Here is an 18,849-nt window from a genome sequence, read left to right as displayed (position 1 = left end):
AGGAACTTGTGCTTGAATTATGCATGATATGAAGATGCAAAATATGTGTTTTAATTTTTAAGAAACTCAATAATTTATTGCAAATATTATAGAGACAAAATTTAGTATAAGCTGAACAAAAACCTCTTTTTATTAAACAATTGAGGGATTACAAAGGATGAAATACAATTTCAACGATCCTAAACATTACAAGAGGAAAAAAGATAAGTCTATGAGTCCTAAGGAATCCCATATGTAGAAGGTCCTACTGTTGGTTGATGCTTCCTCTTCTGCCTCTTTAGCTGAGCGTTCTCGATCATAAGCTTGTCGACGATTCCCTTCCAAGCACCTGAGGTGGGAGGTATGTTGGAGTACTCATGAAATGGCTGGACTCTAGAGATAAGTAAACCTTCTTGTTCCTCCTGTTTCTTCACAACTTGATGTTCCAGAATCTCAATCAAATCATCCTTCTCCTTTAGTTGTTGCTCCATCTTCATCTTTTTATCATTCAAGACATGGTACTTGCCTTCCCAAGTGTCTCTTTCCAATTTCAACCTAGCCAAAATTTCTTGAAACTCTTCCCTATTCTCAATAGGAATGGTGGATGATGATGTTATAACATAAGGGAATGAGGGCTTCTCAGGAGCATAGGACATCTTAAGTTCATTGGCTCTAGCATAAACCCATTGGGTGTAGGGCTCAAAAGCAACACAATTTTTTCTTCCTAATTGGCCTTTTCCTTTCATGTGAATGTTACACCAAACGTGTATGATTCTATCCTTCAAATCGAAACTCTCTTCTTTGTTGAGGTAAAAGAAACATGACAAAATAAGGTTATCGGGTTTATCTCCCATAGGATATCCTAACTGGCATCTGGCAAGGATGGGGTTGTAGTTAATTACCCCACGTACACCAAGTAAAGGTACATTAGGAAATTCACCACAACTGTTAATAATTACTCCAACATAATAAGAGGGGTCATACCAATGTATATTCCCTTGATCAATGGACATGAACATATGAGACCATCTGAGCTTCTGTGGATTCTCCCTGAAGATCCTGGATCCGAGTAAGTGAGAAATAAACCACTTATATAGGAGAGGTGCACAACAAATAATGGTTCCGCCACCTTTCTTAGTCCAGTGATGGATAGAATGGTAGGTATCTCCAAGTAATGTGGGTATTGGGTTCCCAATTAAGAAGATTCGTACAACATTAACATCAACAAAGTCATCAATGTTTGGGAAGAGCACAATTCCATAAATGAGTAGAGAAAAAATGGCTTCAAATGCATCTCTACTATCTGCTTCTGCAAAGATAAAGGCTTTCTCCATCAGGAATCTAGAGGTTAGACCTAGAATCCCTCCTTTTTTAATGAAGTTTGCCTTCACAGCATACGTTTTTAGGTGAAGTGCTTCTACAATAGTTGTTGGTGTATGGGTTCTCTCTGAACCACTGAATGGTAATTTGTCAGAGACTGGTAAACCAAGCCAATAAGAGTATTCTTCTAGAGTAGGCATAAGCTGGTAGTCTGGAAATGTGAAGCAATGGTAGAGTGGATCATAAAACTATACCAGGGTGTTGAGAACTCCATCTTCAACCTTGCTCTTCAAGATACCCACAAGTCTTCCATACCGAGCTCTGAAATCCTCTGGACTAACTATCATAGAACCAAGCTTCTTCAACTCTGTTAAGTCAGGACTTTTGAAAGTGTATTTCTTGGTATTCCTCCTTCCGAGTTCCATTTTACCTATCGATATTTGCAAAATAAAATTATTGAGTTTCTTGGTTTTTATGGAAAGATGTTTTTATGGATGCATGAATGCATGTTTCACAAATACAAGTTTAGGGTATTGCCATTAAGCATGGAGCCAAGGGTCTAACCATCCCACAACGTATGAACTAATGGGTTTATTTTGTACCTATAGAATAAGGTTCTAAAGTGGTCCATATAGTCATAGATCCATCTTTCGAATATTATCGGTTTAACGAATTACTCATAAACTCGTCTGAGTGTAGCATCGCGTAACAATTACCTCAGGTCTTACACCTGGATAATCTTCGCACTACATCCTAAAAAGGCTTAGAGGGGTTGAAAGGGTTCTAAAGGTCCTCAGTTTCTTAGACTCCCAGGTCGAAGATAATAATGCCACTATGATTTACTTGCAACAAAAAATACTAACATCAAAGGAGTCTCCACTGAGCGAGGTTATATCATATGTTAATCATGCTTAGGATTACTCCAGACATGTAACTTTGATTATACCACTATCATATCTTATTTGTATTCTCTAATCCGGTTTAGGATTTCCTCACCACTTATAGATCTTCATAATAAAATCCAAGTAAACATAGTAATAAATAATAATAATAATAATAATAATAATAATAATAAACACATATAAATAATTTAGGTATCACCCACTTAATATTCTTTCCCTAGTGAAATCGATATTTCTGTCGCAATGAAGAATCAGAGACCAAGCTATTGATTAGACTTGACTCATGAATCAAAATCTCACCACCGAACTTTAATTTATCCAGGGGAAGGGGAAAAGATTCAAAAATAACCCAATATGTATATGCAAAGCTAGAAGATTAAACTTAAGCTAAGCAAAAGAAGGGGGAGATTCTAAGGCACGGGGGTGTGTTATGAAAAGGGAAGGTATTAACACCCTAATCATCTGTAGTACCCTACATGAACCTTTTAAATATATGTGTTTAGTTTTAAATTGTTTGATATTTGATTGGGGAGATGATAAAAAGAACATCTTTTAATTTTTTGATGATTTGGAAAGACATTGAGTCTTATGTCTATGTACCCGTGAATGATCAAAACCTCGTAGTTCGGGTTCAAAAGTAAGAAGGGATTTGTTGGGGTTGATTTTATGAGAAAGAGACAAATTGTTATCTTAAGGAGAAAACTCACTTTTAAACCACCACAAACATGTGGAAGATATATCTTTGCATCAAATTGAAAGAATGACTCTCACTTGGATATAGAATCAACAAGTATGCCACATATCTCTTCCAAGGAAAATAATCAATATCAATCTCAACAATGTTATGGGATAGGATATTTAAATGTTAACTAGGGATAACTCATGTCTAATCCTTTTATGAAAAGGTTTTAAACATGGAAAAGGCAAAGTGGCAAAAGGGTTTGAATTAAGTTTATGTTTTTTAGGTCTTATGAAAAGATCTTTGAATATGCTTAAGTGTTTTGAAGCATTTGATTAGGAAATAAAAGGGAAAATAATGACCTAAGTCAAAGTTTATTATGAAAGTGGTTATAAGAAGGAGAGAGAGAGAGAGAGAGAGAGAGAGAGAGAGAGAGTCCTAAGGTTTACATTGAGAGGAACCTAAGATTGTATCTAGAAGTTTTGGATTAAGGGGAAGCAAAGTTGTATAAGATGCAGATGAATACACACATGTAAAATGACAAGAATTCCATGATTCCATTCCCTTGGGTATAAACAATAACAAGGTTGAACATGCATTAACATTAAGGCACAAAATATGGCTAAATACAATGACAATCACAAGGTGAGTGAGGTATGGATGACAATATTGATCATGGTTTTTAGACATTAAGATAAACATAAAAAGACATGACGAAGTTTCACATAACATCACAAGACACAACACATTGATGGTGAAGACAAAATCATATTTGACATGGTAAAGGTATTCATTGGTACATGGTAAACACAACATGAATCAATTTAGGTCAAACATGTATCACATTATAAGTATTCAAAAAATAAACATTAAACTTGAATCAAAGTTCATGATAAGACCAAGCTTAAGTGGAAACCCTAATCATGCATCAAGATGCTTCAAAAGATTCATCTAAACAAAACCCTAAGTTTCATATAAATAATCAATCACTAATATTTTAACACAAGGTCATTTAATCATGGTATAATGCCCAAAATATGATCATGTTTAAGCAAACAAAATGCTACCAACATCAAATAAGACCTAAACAAATATACATTGGTCACACCAACGTCTATGATCGCTTAGAACAAAGAAACAATAAAATAAAATCCATTAAAAGGCCTAAAAACAACATAAAATGCACTAGTTTTCTACCTAATAAAAATTGTCAAAATAAATATTATTTTTTGGGATTTTTTTGTGGATTCATAAAATAGACATTCTCATGAACACATGCCAAAAAGAATGGGTCAAAAATTTGAAGGGATCATGAAGTTATGGATATTTGAAGTTATGAAGAAAAATGAACATTTAATAAGTGAGAAAAAATAAATATTACACTGGCCAGGTTCGAATCCACGTCCTTGGGGTTCCTTGCACTGTTTGGAAAAATAAAAACAAAAGTATGGGGGCAGGGGGGACTCGAACCCCAAACCTTTTGGTTGTAAGTGACTTAGGACACGCTTTTCTACCACTGGGGTGGCTATACATCCGTTCATTATGAAACCCCAAGGACATGGGTTCGAACCTGGCCAGTGTAATGTTTATTTTTTCTCACTTATTAAATGTTCGTTTTTCTTCATAACTTCAAATATTCATAACTTCATGATCCCTTAAAATTTTTGACCCATTTTTTTGCCACGTGTTCATGATAATGTCTATTTTATGAATCCACAAAATAATATTTATTTTGACAATTTTTATTAGGTAGAAAACTAGTGCATTTTATGTTGTTTTTAGGCCTTTTAATGGATTTTCTTTTATTATTTCTTTGTTCTAAGTGATCGTAGACGTTTGTGTGACCAACGTATATTTGTTTAGGTCTTATTTGATGTTGGTATCATTTTTTTGCTTGAATATGATCATATTTTGGGCATTATACCATGATTAGATGGCCTTGTGTTAAAATATTTGAAGCGCCGCGAAAAATACAGAGTCGCCACCGGATTTTATTTATTCCAAAGGAAAGGGAAAATAGTGATAAAACCCCAAATGATAGAAATGGTCTCGCAACCAAGAGAGAATTTGGAAGTCGATTATGCAAGGGGAATGTATTAGCACCCCTCACATCCATGGTACTCCATGGGAACCACTTGCTCGTATCAAATGCGTATGGATGTTGTTTATCAGTATGTTTGTTGCTATCGAGAATGAGATGAAAGAATAAGGCGGGGAAGAATAAGTTTTAAGTTAGTGTGCTCGCCAAGGATTTGGGCACTTGTGCCTACATATCTTTATACGTGCAATAAGGAAGCCAGAGCTTCGTAGTTCGACTCACAAACGGAACATTTGTTTGGTTGTTTTTACTGAACAATATTGATTTTCGCGTGCTACTGTTCACTTACTTGTACACTCTGTTATGGGAGCGGGAATTATTTGCTTGTTTGCGGTAAAGTGGATACGCTTGGTTCACACTCTAGCAGTTAAACATTACTTGCTCACACATGGAGGCTTAAGCATCGTTCACGGTAGAACGGAAGTAACACGTCCTCATCGAAAGGTTTTGAAGAGAGATCCCTAAGTAAAAATATGATTTGATTTGTTGGGGTTGATTTTATGTACGGAGACAAGCATCAAATCCTTGGCTAGATACAATCAACGGTCCAATAACTCGGGAGTTGAGAGGACAATGTTATCCTAACCACTCTTTTTCATCCAAAAAAGAGATTTGAATTGTGAAAAGAGTTTGGAAAGTCTAATCATTGGAGCTTAGAGGGCGACAAGTATCTGACCCTTGACTAAGTACGGTCAATGATCAGAGTACTTGGGAATTGAGAGCACCGTGGAGTCCTAACTACTCTTTTTCTCCTTCATAGCACCTAGATCTAACTTGTTTGAATAATTAGATATTTTAAGGGGGAAAGTCAAGTGTCGGGTCCTCAGGCTAGGTACGGCCGACAATCCAAGTACTTGAATGTTGTGCACAGACACATACACCCCATTTGGCATTCCAATTTGTTATGAAAATATTTTGAAAAAGGAACTTGATGTTGGATCAAGTATTTGAATTTATTATGAAAATAGTGTGTGAAGAATGGAGGAGAGGGATAAAATAAGGTTGAGAAGAGAGTGGAAAAGATATGATAGAATAGATCATGGTATGGATGAGGATACTTGATGTTGGATCAAGTATTCACGTTGCAATGGTGTGAGTTTTATTCGGAAAACAACTTGACGTTGAATCAAGTACCTTTTGTTTCTTTTGAAATGCTTTGTTTATCATTTTGTATTTTATCTTGGTTATTAACATGCATGGTGAACTAACTAGAAAGTAATAAATCTAAGTTATTACATGACTATCGGGTGGGGGGAACATTTAACCCACAATGGGGGGATGGATCCATACAATACAACCTAACGGAATGGAAAGGAAAATATAAGTTATAAACTATTACACTATGTACCATGTCTAAAGCATACAAGTGGCATGGTATTTCGAACAATACAAACTAATGAATAAAAAATAAAAGGAATAATTTGGATGGTGTTTGGATCTCTCATTCACATGTCACCACAAAAAACAACAATGGTTAGTATGCATTAATAAAATGGAATTAAAATGCTAAATTCAAATGAACGGGATGGTATGATATAATGATCATGGTGAAAATAATAGACATGCTAACACGTCATATCAAATTGAAATATCATTTTCAATTTGGATCCAATAACCACAATCAAGGTGAAAAATTAAAATGGATATATCATGGTATATGGAAAATTAACACGGTAAACAAATCAAATTAAATCCTAAACATGGTACATTAATTGAAGTAAAATGGCAAGGAAATTGTGAAACAAAAAAATCAAGAACCAAAGGGAACTCTCTAATATTTTTCAAGGGTTTTTAATGATGATTAACATCTAAATAAGTCTAATTAAACCCTAAATGAATAATTAAAATTAAAGACTATTTTCATTTATTTTTTACTCATGGTAAGCAATCAACAATAAAAAAGTTAAAGCATGAATTAAATGGCAAGAAAAGAACAAAATGGAAATAGTGAAAATAAGAGAAATATATGTAACATGGGCCAGGGGGTGCACTGCTGGAACTGGGTGTGACACTGAATGATAGGCATTTGGGCCTGATTGCTAGGCCTGTTGGAATTGGCCTTCTGGTCAGGGGTGTAGCGGTCAGTGAGGGTGATGGTAAGCAAAAACGTTGGGCCCATTTTGGAGAAGCCCAAGCTCATACCAAACTAAAAATGACCAATTCAGTCACGTATGGAAATTGGAAAAGGAAAATTGGATTTAAAAAATGGACTAAACATGCGCGCCCTAGTTACAATCAACTCCGATCACTATCCGCTTGCCTCCGCCGAGGACCACCGCGCCGGAAATCGCTTCCGGCGGCGGTGACCACCAAAACAAGAATTGAATGCACCGCTGGATCATGGCAATAAGCTGAGCCCAAAGCCAAGGTCAGAATCACTAGAAACCTAACCTAAATCCTTAATCGAATGAGGAACCTCAAGAACCCTAAAACAAAAGTTCTAAATTAAAAGCTGAACTCAAAGAATCAGAGCCCAGGGACTTGGGGCTCTGATCCCTCGTATCCCAACTCACATTATGGTATCAAGAAATGAAGAAAAGTGAAGTTTTCCCATGTTACCTTGCCGGAGGAGACGAACTGCACCGGAGCTCAGGTATTCCCTTGAATCTCTTTCCCTTTTGTTTTTGATTCTGCTCCTCTTCTCTTTGTTCTTCTTCTTCGATTTTCTCTGTCTATTGAGTTGTTGACATGGGACTCCGTTGAACAATGATAATGTTGGTTTGGTTGAGTGATGAAGGTGAAGGTAAGGGTTCTAGCTCTTGTTAATTCAGAGCTTCAATGTGAAGCTCTGAGCAACAATGGAGGAAAAGGAGCTTTTCTGAGCGAAGGGTGAGGGAATGGTGAGATTAATTCAGATTGAGGAATGGAGCTGTTATTGTTGGTGGTAGTGAATTGGAGAAGAAGGTGAAGATTGAGAGTGGGAAGACGGTGGAGACTTGAATGATGAATGATTGGAAGTCAAGCTCTTGATCAATTGAGAGTGGGAAGTAGGTGGTTAGTTGTATTGGTATTTGATGGTATTTATGTTATGGAATTGGTTAGGATTGGTTGAAGTTTGTTGTAGGGTGAGGGAAATCAGTTGGAAAATTCAGTTGGAATTATAACTGATTTCGAGGAAATGGTTTTAACCAACTTTCTGTTTTGATTTATGTGGATCCCTAGGCAGTGGTAGTTAGGTTTCAGTTGGATTCTGTTAGGTTCAATGATGAGAGGTTAGTTAAGTTGTTACCCAATGAATCTTGAACTATTAGGGAATGGTAACATGACCTTAGACCAAATTCCTATTTGTTAGAATTACAAGCCAATGATCGTTTACATTGTGTGACCTTGTTGTGGTGTAGGGTGACAGTAATGTAATGGTATGTTTCATTCAGCAGGGTGTTCAATCCATGTTAGTTTCCTTGTGTTGATGTCATTCTGGTGCAAACAGCAATCACATGGTTTTGCAGTAGACTTGATAGCAAGGCTTGTGTGTTTGCTTCCTGGCCCTGTTATGCCCTGGTTTGCTGGAGAACTTCACTTGGCTTGGTTGGGATGTTTGTGTGAGCTGGATTACCTGCTGCAAGTTGGTGTATTGCTGCAGGTCTGCTTTGATGCTTTTTGTGGTTTTGTCATAATGTTACCATTTAGATGTCATACTGCAGGTCAGGTCCACTTGTTGTAAGGTTGGTTGCATTAGTTTTGGCAAATTTACATGACAGTTCCTATTGCAAGTTTGATACAGGATTTGGGTTTAGGATTTGCTACAAGGATCACTTGCCATTCTGATTGGGATTTAAGACAGGTTGGTGGGTAATGTGATTGCAAAGGCCAGTCTGTTACTGAACTGGTTGAAAACTTCTGTTATACATATATTCTGCTACTTGTCGATGTTGTATGATTGCTTGATAGTTTGGTTTGGATGGTTAATTTTTAATGACACACAACTTTGGTCATTATGCCTCTGTGAGTAAATTTTGTTGATGTCCATTACTACTGGTTTGGCTTGTCTATTTTGGCTTAGTTTAATTGGAATGTAATTTTGTAATATAGTGTTGTAAATGGTTTATTGCAGGTGCTATGGAATGATATGGATGCAAGGTTATTCACATTTCTTTGAATTGTTTGTACTGCCAAATGTTTTGGTTAGGCTTATCACGAAAGGTTCGAAAATATTTTGAGCGGTTTTGTATCGCAGCGGACGTAGCAAATCTGAAGAACATAACAACATAATCAGATAAGGAATGTGTTGGTTTTATGTGTTGGCATTAATTTTGGTAAAACTTAGAGTTATCACAAGTTGTCACGCGTGTTGTCTTGACATGTGATATCAACTTCCTGCAGGATGTTTAAATATGGTTGTGCAGGATTTAGCTAAGATGTCAGACCCGATGTTAAGACATGTGTATACAGAACATTCAGTCTGAATGTTATGTATCTTAATATTGCGCTTTTCATGCAAATCTGTGTGTGATCATGTGGAAATTGAATGTGTTATTCAAGGAGTAATTTGATTTAAAACCAGAATGATCTATTTTCCAATAAGGGATGATTAGCTGTCGTTACTTAGAAGATACGCAAGGAAAATATAATTAGGGTTTTATGCTGCCCAGGCCCATTCAAAAGCTTATATTTAAAGGCCATGTAAAACCTGGTTTAAATACACAAGAAATGAACGAAAGAGTGAGAGAGTTTTAGGGTTTTAGTCTTGTGTGAGCTTGTGTATTGTGAGCCATTCATTCATCTTATTGATGTTTGAATTGGACTGACTTTTGTGTTGTAATTTGTCCACTCTAAGCTTTGAAGCACGAGTGTGTGTTTACTTGGTTGAAGCTTTTAAGCAAGATCAAGTATGTGTCCTTGAAGAGTGTCTTCTTTCTTTGTAATATTTGTTTTTATATCACTACTGTGATTGAGGGGGAGTGAGTAGGGTCTCATATCTAAGAGTTCTTAGATAGAAGTTACACGGGTAGAGATTAGGTGAAAAGACTATAACTTGAAGTTGTTTACTGAGAGTCTTTGAACTAATTTTGTTTAGTGGATTTCCTTCCTAGCTTGGTAGCCCCCAGACGTAGGTGAGTTTGCACCGAACTGGGTTAACAATTGCTTGTGTCACTTTTGCAATTGTTTCTTTGTGTTTATCCTGTTTATATGTTAGTTGTTGTTCAGATATTAGTGTCGTGACATTACCTTCGACATCTCATATCTGATACCAGAATTTCAATTGGTATCAGAGCAGGCATCCTGCTTTGGTTCTAGGTGAGATCTTGGGACGTTACTTTCTGGTACTATGGATAGAGACGGAGGATCTGTACACAGACCACCAATTCTGGATGGATCTAACTATGAATACTAGAAACCTCGAATGATAGCCTTCTTAAAATATTTGGATAATAAGGTTTGGAAGGTTTTTCTAATAGGCTGGGAACATCCCTTCACTACTAAGGAAGGAGAAGTTACAACTGATAAGAAGGCTGAGGAAGAATGGACCAAGGAGGAGGATGAACTAGCTCTTGGAAACTCTAAAGCATTGAATGCTATATTCAATGGGGTTGATAAGAACATCTTCAGACTGGTGAACAATTGTTAGGTGGCTAAAGATGCTTGGCATATTCTCAAAACCACTCATGAAGGTACCTCTAGAGTGAAGATGTCTAGATTGTAGCTGCTTACTACTAAGTTTGAGAATTTAAGGATGAAAGAAGATGAAAGTATTCATGACTTCCATATGAATATCCTTGAAATTTCTAATGCCTCAGGAGCCCTAGGTAAGAAGATGTCAGATGAAAAGCTTGTGAGTAAAATTCTCAAGTCACTTCCAAAGAGATTTGCCATGAAAGTGACAGCCATAGAAGAATCTCAAGATATATGCAAGATGAGAGTGGATGAGCTAATTGGATCCCTCCAAACATTCGAGTTGGGAATGAGTGATGAATCTGAAAAGAAAGTCAAAAGCTGAGCGTTTATGTCAAACACTGAAGAGAAAGAGGAAGACAGTAGTCAGGATACTAATGAAGATCTGGAAAATGATGTAGCATTACTTGGGAGACAATTCAACAAACTCCTGAAGAGGATGGATGTAAGGTCAAAGTCTAATGTCAATAACAACTCATTTGACATCAGTAGGTCCAATGATGCTGGAAGAAGAACAAAATCTAAGGAAAAATCCAAACAGGGAAAAGGAATTTAGTGCCATGAATGTGAAGGGTATGGACACATTAGAGCTTAATGTGGGACCTATCTCAAGAAACAGAAGAAGAGTCTTGCTGCTACTTGGTCTGATGAAAGTGAAACAGAAGGAGAGTCTGCCAATCTTGTGACTGCCTTAACTGGAAGATGGGATTCTGATGAAGACTCCAGTGATGATGAAGTAACCTTTGATGAATTAGCTACTACCTACAGGAAGTTGTGTTTCAGAAGTGAAGAAGTGTGTCAACAAGTGGAGAATCAGAAGAAATTGATAACCCAACTAGAGGATGAGAAGACAGAACACTTAGAAACCATTTCTAAGTTGAAGATCGAAGTTGTGTTCCTGAACTCTAAACTGGATGAGATGACGAAGTATGTCAGAATGCTAAACAGTGGATCTGACACCTTAGACAGAATCCTCCAGACTGGAAAGATGGAAGGAGACATGACTGGCCTTGGGTTCAATGAATCCTCTCCTGAGTGTAGTCCCACTGGTAGCAAACCAAAGATGTCACATCAGGTGTCTCAACATCACAAAGAAAGAAAACATAAAGGAAAACACCAAAGATGGAGATGTCATTATTGTGGGAAATTTGGCCATATAAAACCATTCTACTTTAAGTTGTATGGTTATCCTAGTCCTACTCATCATCAACCTAGACCCAAACAACACATCCCTGTTAACATAAAACAGTGGGTTCCTATGGCTGGTGCTACTAACTTGATAGCTCACACTTCCTTCAGAGTCTCAGCCAAAGAAGACTGGTACTTTGACAGTGGATGCTCCAGACACATGACTGGAAGCAAAAACCTGCTAATTGACCTCCAACCTCATGCCACCAGCTATGTAACTTTTGGTGATGGAGCAAAGGGTGAAATCAAGGGGATTGGAAAGCTGAACTGTCCTAGAGTCCCTAACCTTGATAATGTGCTACTTGTTAAAGGATCGACTGCAAACCTGATCAGTATCAGTCAACTATGCGACCAAGGTCTAAATGTGAACTTCACAAAAACTGAATGCTTGATTATTAATGAAAACATGACGTGATCATGAAAGGAGTCAGGTTTAAGGACAACTGTTATATGTGTAATTCTCAAGAAACTAGCTATTCATCAATGTGTACTCTAGCTAAAGAAGAAGAAGTGAAACTATGGCATCAAAAACTGGGTCATCTGCATCTTAAAGGAATGAAGAGGATTATATCTGTTGAAGCTGTCAGAGGAATCCCAAAATTAAAGATTGATGAAGGAAGAGTTTGTGATGATTGTCAGATTGGAAAGCAGACAAAGATGTCACATCAGAAGATCAAACATGACACCACATCTAGAGTGCTGGAACTTCTCCACATGGACTTGATGGAACCTATGCAGGTGGAAAGTCTTGGTAGGAAAAGGTATGCTTATGTTGTGGTGGACGACTTCTCCAGATATACCTGGGTAAATTTTATAAGGGAAAATCTGATATGTTTGATGTGTTCAAAGATCTTTGCCAAAGACTTCAAAGAGAAAGAGAGAGTCATGTTATCAGAATCAGAAGTGATCATGGGAAAGAATTTGAGAACAGTAAATTTGTTGAATTCTGTTCATCTGAAGGAATTGGTCATGAGTTCTCCTCTCCCATTGCCCCTTAGCAAAATGGTGTGGTAGAAAGGAAAAATAGAACTCTCCAAGAGTCTGCTAGAGCTATGATTCATGCTAAGAAGTTGCCTTACCACTTCTGGGTTGAAGCTATGAACACGGCCTGCTATGTTCATAACAGAGTAACCTTGAAGAAAGGGACCCCAACCACTTTATATGAAGTCTGGAAGGGAAGAAGACTTACTTTCAAATACTTCCATGTGTTTGGTAGTAAATGTTATATCCTGGCTGATCGTGAACAAAGAAGGAAAATGGACCCCAAGAGTGATGAAGGAATATTTATGGGCTACTCAACAAACAACAGAGCGTTTAGAGTTTTTAATTCCAAAACAAAATTTATGATGGAATCTATCAATGTTGTTGTTGATGATCAAGAGACTGATGTCACAGACGATGTTGAAACATTTTTGAATGATGCCCCAACTGATCTCCTGGACAAAAGTAATGAGAGTGAGTCCACTCAAGCTGAACCTGAAGCTGATAAAATTAATAAGGGACCCTCTATCAGAATTCAGAAGGATCATCCTAAAGATCTCATTATAGAAGACCCAAATAAAGGGGTCACCACTAGATCAAGGGAAGTGATCTCACATGCTTGTTTTGTGTCCAAGATTGAGCCTAAGAATGTCAATGAATCCTTAACTGATGAATTCTGGATCAATGCCATGCAGGAAGAGTTAGGCCAATTCAAGAGAAATGAAGTGTGGGAATTGGTTCCAAGACCTGAAGGAATAAATGTTATTGGAACAAAGTGGATTTACAAGAATAAATCTGATGAAAAAGGTGTGGTTACTAAAAATAAAGCAAGATTGGTAGCACAAGGATACACTCAAGTTGAAGGAGTTGACTTTGATGAAATATTTGCTCATGTAGCTCGCCTGGAGTCCATTAGATTACTGCTAGGAGTGGCATGTATTCTGAAGTTTAAACTGTTCCAAATGGATGTGAAAAGTGCCTTCTTAAATGGCTACTTAAATGAGGAAGTGTATGTTGAACAACCTAAAGGGTTCACAGACCCAAATCTTCCAAAGCATGTGTATAAGTTGAGAAAAGCCCTCTATGGGTTGAAACAAGCTCCTAGAGCTTGGTATGAGAGACTCACAGTGTTTCTCATTGACAATGGATACAAGAAGGGAGGCATTGATAAGGCTTTATTTGTAAAAAATGAAGGAGGAAAGCTCATGGTGGCTCAGATATATGTGGATGATATTGTGTTTGGTGGGATGTCAAGTAAGATGGTTCAACATTTTGTTGAACAAATGCAGTCTGAATTTGAAATGAGCCTTGTTGGAGAACTAACCTATTTTCTTGGGCTACAATTCAAGCAGATGGAAGATTCTATCTTTCCATCTCAAAGTAAATATGCCAAAACATTGTTAAGAAGTTTGGCATGGAGAATGCAAGCCACAAAAGGACACTTACTCCTACTCATCTGAAAGTGTCTAAAGATGAAAATGGTGTCAGTGTGGATCAAAGTCTCTACAGAAGCATGATAGGGAGTCTGCTATATCTCACAGCAAGCAGACCTGACATTGCTTTTGTTGTAGGTGTATGTGCTAGATATCAAGCTGAACCAAAGGTGAGTCACATAAACCAAGTGAAAAGGATCCTAAAATATGTCAATGGCACTAATGACTATGGGATGCTCTACACTCATGGATCTGAATCTGTGTTGTCTGGATATTGTGATGCTGATTGGGCTGGAAGTGCTGATGATAGGAAAAGCACATCAGGAGGATGCTTCTTCTTGGGGAACAATTTAATATCATGGTTTAGTAAGAAACAAAATTGTGTGTCTCTGTCTATTGTTGAAGCTGAATACATAGCAACTGGAAGTAGTTGTTCTCAACTGGTGTGGATGAAACAAATGTTGACTGAATACATTGTCACGCAAGATGTCATGACATTATACTATGACAAACTGAGTACCATAAACATTTCTAAGAATCCTATACAGCACAGTAGGACAAAACATATTGATATTCGTCACCATTTTATTAGAGAACTCGTGGAGGATAAAATTGTAGCCCTAGAGCATGTTGCTACTGAGATGCAGTTAGTTGGTATTTTTACAAAGGCCTTCGATGCAAATCAATTTGAATTCCTGAGAGGGAAATTAGGGATTTGCATTTATGAAAATTTGTAGCAATTAATATGGAGTGGAAAAAGTAATCAAATTATTGTCTATTTTCTTTAAATAAAGCGCCCCTGTCGCAACCTGAAAAATACAGTGCGCGAAAAAAACAACCGGCGAAAGAAAATGACAGAAGAGTCGCCACCGTGCATTATTTATCCCAAAGGAGGGAAAGGAAACGCTCGAAGTAAACCTGAAAAAGGAAAGGACAAGACGGGGTCTCGCAACCAAATCTTGGGTTCGGGAGTCGGTTATGCGAAGGGAAGGTATTAGCACCCCTACGCATCCATAGTACTCTACGGGATCCACTTTTGTGGTTTTTGTCTAAAGGGTGTGGGTTTACCTAATGTGTTTATTTACTAAAAAGGTTAAGAGAAATGACTCGCGCGGATGTCGCATCCACTGCATACGTATCTCATCTGAATATGAGAATCAGAGTCTTCGTAGCTCGGCTGACCTATGGGTTGGGGGATGTGTGCTCGCTAAGACATCGCGTCTTATGCCTACGTATCTCATCTGGAATGAGAATCAGAGCAAGCCGTAGTTCGGCTAACTACGGGGTTGTGGATTGGGTTTTGGACGAACGACGTCACTACGCAATCTACCGGATGCTCGACCTTTGGAGACTTACTCGCCTGTAGTAGAAGGAGTAAACGTGTTGCTTTAGGTTTTAGGGTTTGGGATGCGCGAGGGCAAACAGGCAGTCCTTGACGAAGGAACCGCGCTACATGTGGGGATATGAATACAAAACACAAAACATGTATCTCAAAGTAAAATGCCACCAAGGGGCTCAAACATTGCCTCCTATCGAGGTCTTCCAGCTAGGAAAGCAGTAAAATGCGGGAAAAATGTAAAAGTACCACACGGATAAAGATCTGAAGTAACAACAGTTAGAGGAATGGGAAACCCAGGGATCCTTCCAAGCTAAACACCATCAAAGAAAGTGAGTCAGTACAGGTAATCGGAATGAAACCTCCAGGGGGTATCCCACAAATAAAGTAGAAAACCACGCAAGTTATCCCTGCAAAAGTCATGTGAGCCCTCACAAAAACTCAACAAAAGGGTTAGTGAAACACGATAAGCATTTTTTTCATGGATAACAGTATGGTTTCAGGAACCTCAAACCCTGTGGCATACACTTCAGAAATTAAACGATTAAGCATTCAAGGCATTATTCACATATTCATACACAAATATAAACCCGTGGGCAAAACCTGATGTTACCTCATACATTCATAGCATTCAAATTCAAGGCATAAAGTAATAGGAACAAAGGCATACCTGATGAGAGAGATTGATTAAGATTGAATGGTACGGCCGGATCTGCAAAGTAATACTAGGGTTTGTGTGAGGCAGAGGTGATTCTGTGCAGTTGAGTTCCCTTCAGGGTTTGGAGGCTGCTCTGAACTCTGTTAGTTCTTCTCTCACTATCTTTTTCCTCAGGGTTTTGTTACAAGGAAACCTCAGAGTATTTTGCTTCTCCCAAAATCTTTCTCCAGTGAACCTCCCAGTGTAACTCCAAGTGTGTTTTCCTCTACTGAAACTTCAGTATTTATAGACTAATTTTCGTGGGTAGTGGACTCAAATGAGGGAGACCCAAGTCCAAAAAAATTTGTTATATTTTATTTATTTATTTATTTATTTTTAACTTCTTTTTTTTTTTAGTTTTTTTTAGTTTTTTTTTCTTTTTTTTATTATTTTTTTTTTCCAGGAAAAATGAAGGGTAAATTTTGGGGTATTACAGCTGCCCCTATTCAATCAACTGGAGACCCAGAAAGAAGATGGCAGCTGCTTTCGTACTTTCGAGGTATCAAGGGATTGAATACAATAAAAGCCCAAAAATTTGCACTGAAGTGAAGTGAAGTGACAATGCCTATCAAAATCGGCAAAGAGGTGGTCTTGAAAGAAGAATCCGTCTGGTACGGTGAGAGTAGTCTGAATACCGAAGAAGAATGTTAACTTGGATACCAAAATAAATGGTAACACAGAAATAACCATGGCCTGAATGCCACAAGTTGCATCGACCTGAACGTCGGAAACTTCTTCGATCTGAACATCGGAAAACTTCATGCCTGTCAGCATTGGCAGAAATAGGGAATGATAATAGAGGCGGCGCATGGGCCAATGACACTTGCTCGGGATAACCGAGGTGGGTCATGAACAATCTTCAGTCTGATTACTGGAAACAACTTCTAGCTTATCACTTGGGATACCGAGAATGTTTTATGCTTACGTGCGTATGTTTGAATTTTTCAATGGCGTAATGCTCCATGAAAATGGAAATGCTACGCGATTTGGGAGGATGCAATGCAATATGATTCTACATGCAGGGATGCGAAATGCTGGGTAGAATGCCAAGCTGAGGCAAGGGGATCTACTGGGGAAATGATCACCATCTTCTGGACCCTGGCAAGGCTGTTGGAGATGCACAGCGCAAAGAATTCTGTGGGGAAATGACCCGCCACACGGTGTTCTAGCAATGATGAAATGCCGAGATTCAGACTGGAGAGAGAACGACACTGAAAACCTGCTGTTGGGGAAAGCGATAGTGGTTCTGGCAACCACGATCTGCGAGAGATGACTCAGCAGGGGAAGCAAACACTGATACGGTACCGAGGTTCTGCTTCAAGGAAAGAAACCATGGATCTGGCATTGGGATTATCGATCTGGCCTCGAACTCTAAGGAGCAACCACTTCTGCTGGGAAGACACAGTCTGACACTGTCAACTCCGCTGGGGATATATAGTCTGGCACTGTCAACTCTACTGGGGAGTGTATGTCCTGAAACAAACGCTTGGGGAAGTACAGTGGTGAGAACCTGCTGGGGATTGAAGAATCCAACACTCTGATCAGCTCTGCAGGGATAAGACACCGAATTCGTCTGTTGGCGACTTCACTAGGGAAGATATTCACGATCATCTGCAGGGGATTTTAAGGAAATGCCCCGAGGGTATCTGTTCTGAATAGACGATCCAAAGCACTTAAAATTTACAACAATTTTAAATGTTTATTGAGCATGTACCTGTAAAGCCCTTATGTGTCATGATGCAATGTTTATCAAAAATTCGGACATCATTTTTGCAAACAAAACAGTAAAATGAAAATGAAAACAGAGATATACTGAATAACATGATTTTATTGATTGAATGGCCTCTGAGTAGGCATTTACATCAGGAAGCAATCCCTGGAAAGAGGTAATCGCACAAAAGATAAAAACAGAAATTAATCTAATGGCAATGTGAAATGGATTTCTATTGGGTTCCAATTCTGCTATGACTTGCCCGTCTTCAAGATCCTCCAGATGATCAGCCTTCTGAAAAGGTGACTGGACTGTTTCCTACCTTTCAAAAATTTCCAGTCATCGACATGAGATGAGGTTCAGAACTAACTCAGAACGCAGTCATTCGCTTAATCCCTAACTTTTGCCTGGATCGCCCTTTTCGGGTTTTCAATCCACCGGGATACCCATTTTTGCCTAAGTTGCCTTTTCAGGTTTTCAACTTACCGGGTGTACGATCTTTTCATTTTTAATCCCTAATTTTTGCCCGAACCTTTTCATTTTCTTGGTTTGTCGGGATGCCCATTTTTGCCTGGACTATTCTTTTTACTGTCCAGCGGGTCTATTTTATGCGAAGTATTTTTTAACTGCGTCTGAGTTCACAGGGGAAGTGAAGTTTTCACCATCCATAGTTGCAAGCATTAAAGCCCCACCATCAAAAACCTTGGTGACAATATACGATCCATCATAGTTAGGAGTCCACTTGCCCCTGTGATCCGTCTGAGGAGGAAGGATCCTTTTCAACACTAAATCTCCGACTTGGAAACAACGAGGATGCACTTTCTGATCAAAGGCTCTCTTCATCCGACTCTGATACAACTGCCCATGACAAATGGCTGCCATTCGCTTCTCTTCGATGAGACTCAACTCATT

The 18,849-nt window shown here is 38.3% G+C and overlaps 1 protein-coding gene across 1 annotated transcript; it reads right to left on the bottom strand.

Annotated features, from left to right (window-relative positions):
- Positions 1-218: 218 nt before the first annotated feature.
- LOC127131791 (uncharacterized) lies at positions 219-1,724 on the bottom strand. The gene is made up of 2 exons (XM_051060696.1): positions 1,598-1,724; positions 219-1,510 (listed from the first exon to the last, which is right to left on the bottom strand). Exons 1-2 carry the CDS (start codon positions 1,722-1,724, stop codon positions 219-221), a joined length of 1,419 nt encoding a protein of 472 aa, XP_050916653.1.
- Positions 1,725-18,849: the final 17,125 nt, after the last annotated feature.

Source organism: Lathyrus oleraceus, chromosome 3, assembly GCF_024323335.1.
Source record: "Lathyrus oleraceus cultivar Zhongwan6 chromosome 3, CAAS_Psat_ZW6_1.0, whole genome shotgun sequence".
NCBI lineage: Eukaryota > Viridiplantae > Streptophyta > Magnoliopsida > Fabales > Fabaceae > Lathyrus > Lathyrus oleraceus.
This window is presented reverse-complemented; position numbering and strand designations above follow the sequence as displayed.

Bases quoted from the DNA above. Each gene is read 5' to 3' on its own strand.
- LOC127131791 (XM_051060696.1), bottom strand. From the start codon at position 1,724: ATGGAACTCGGAAGGAGGAATACCAAGAAATACACTTTCAAAAGTCCT. The intron at 1,511-1,597 runs GTATCTTGAAGA...TCACATTTCCAG, and splicing joins TCGGTATGGAAGACTTGTGG to ACTACCAGCTTATGCCTACT.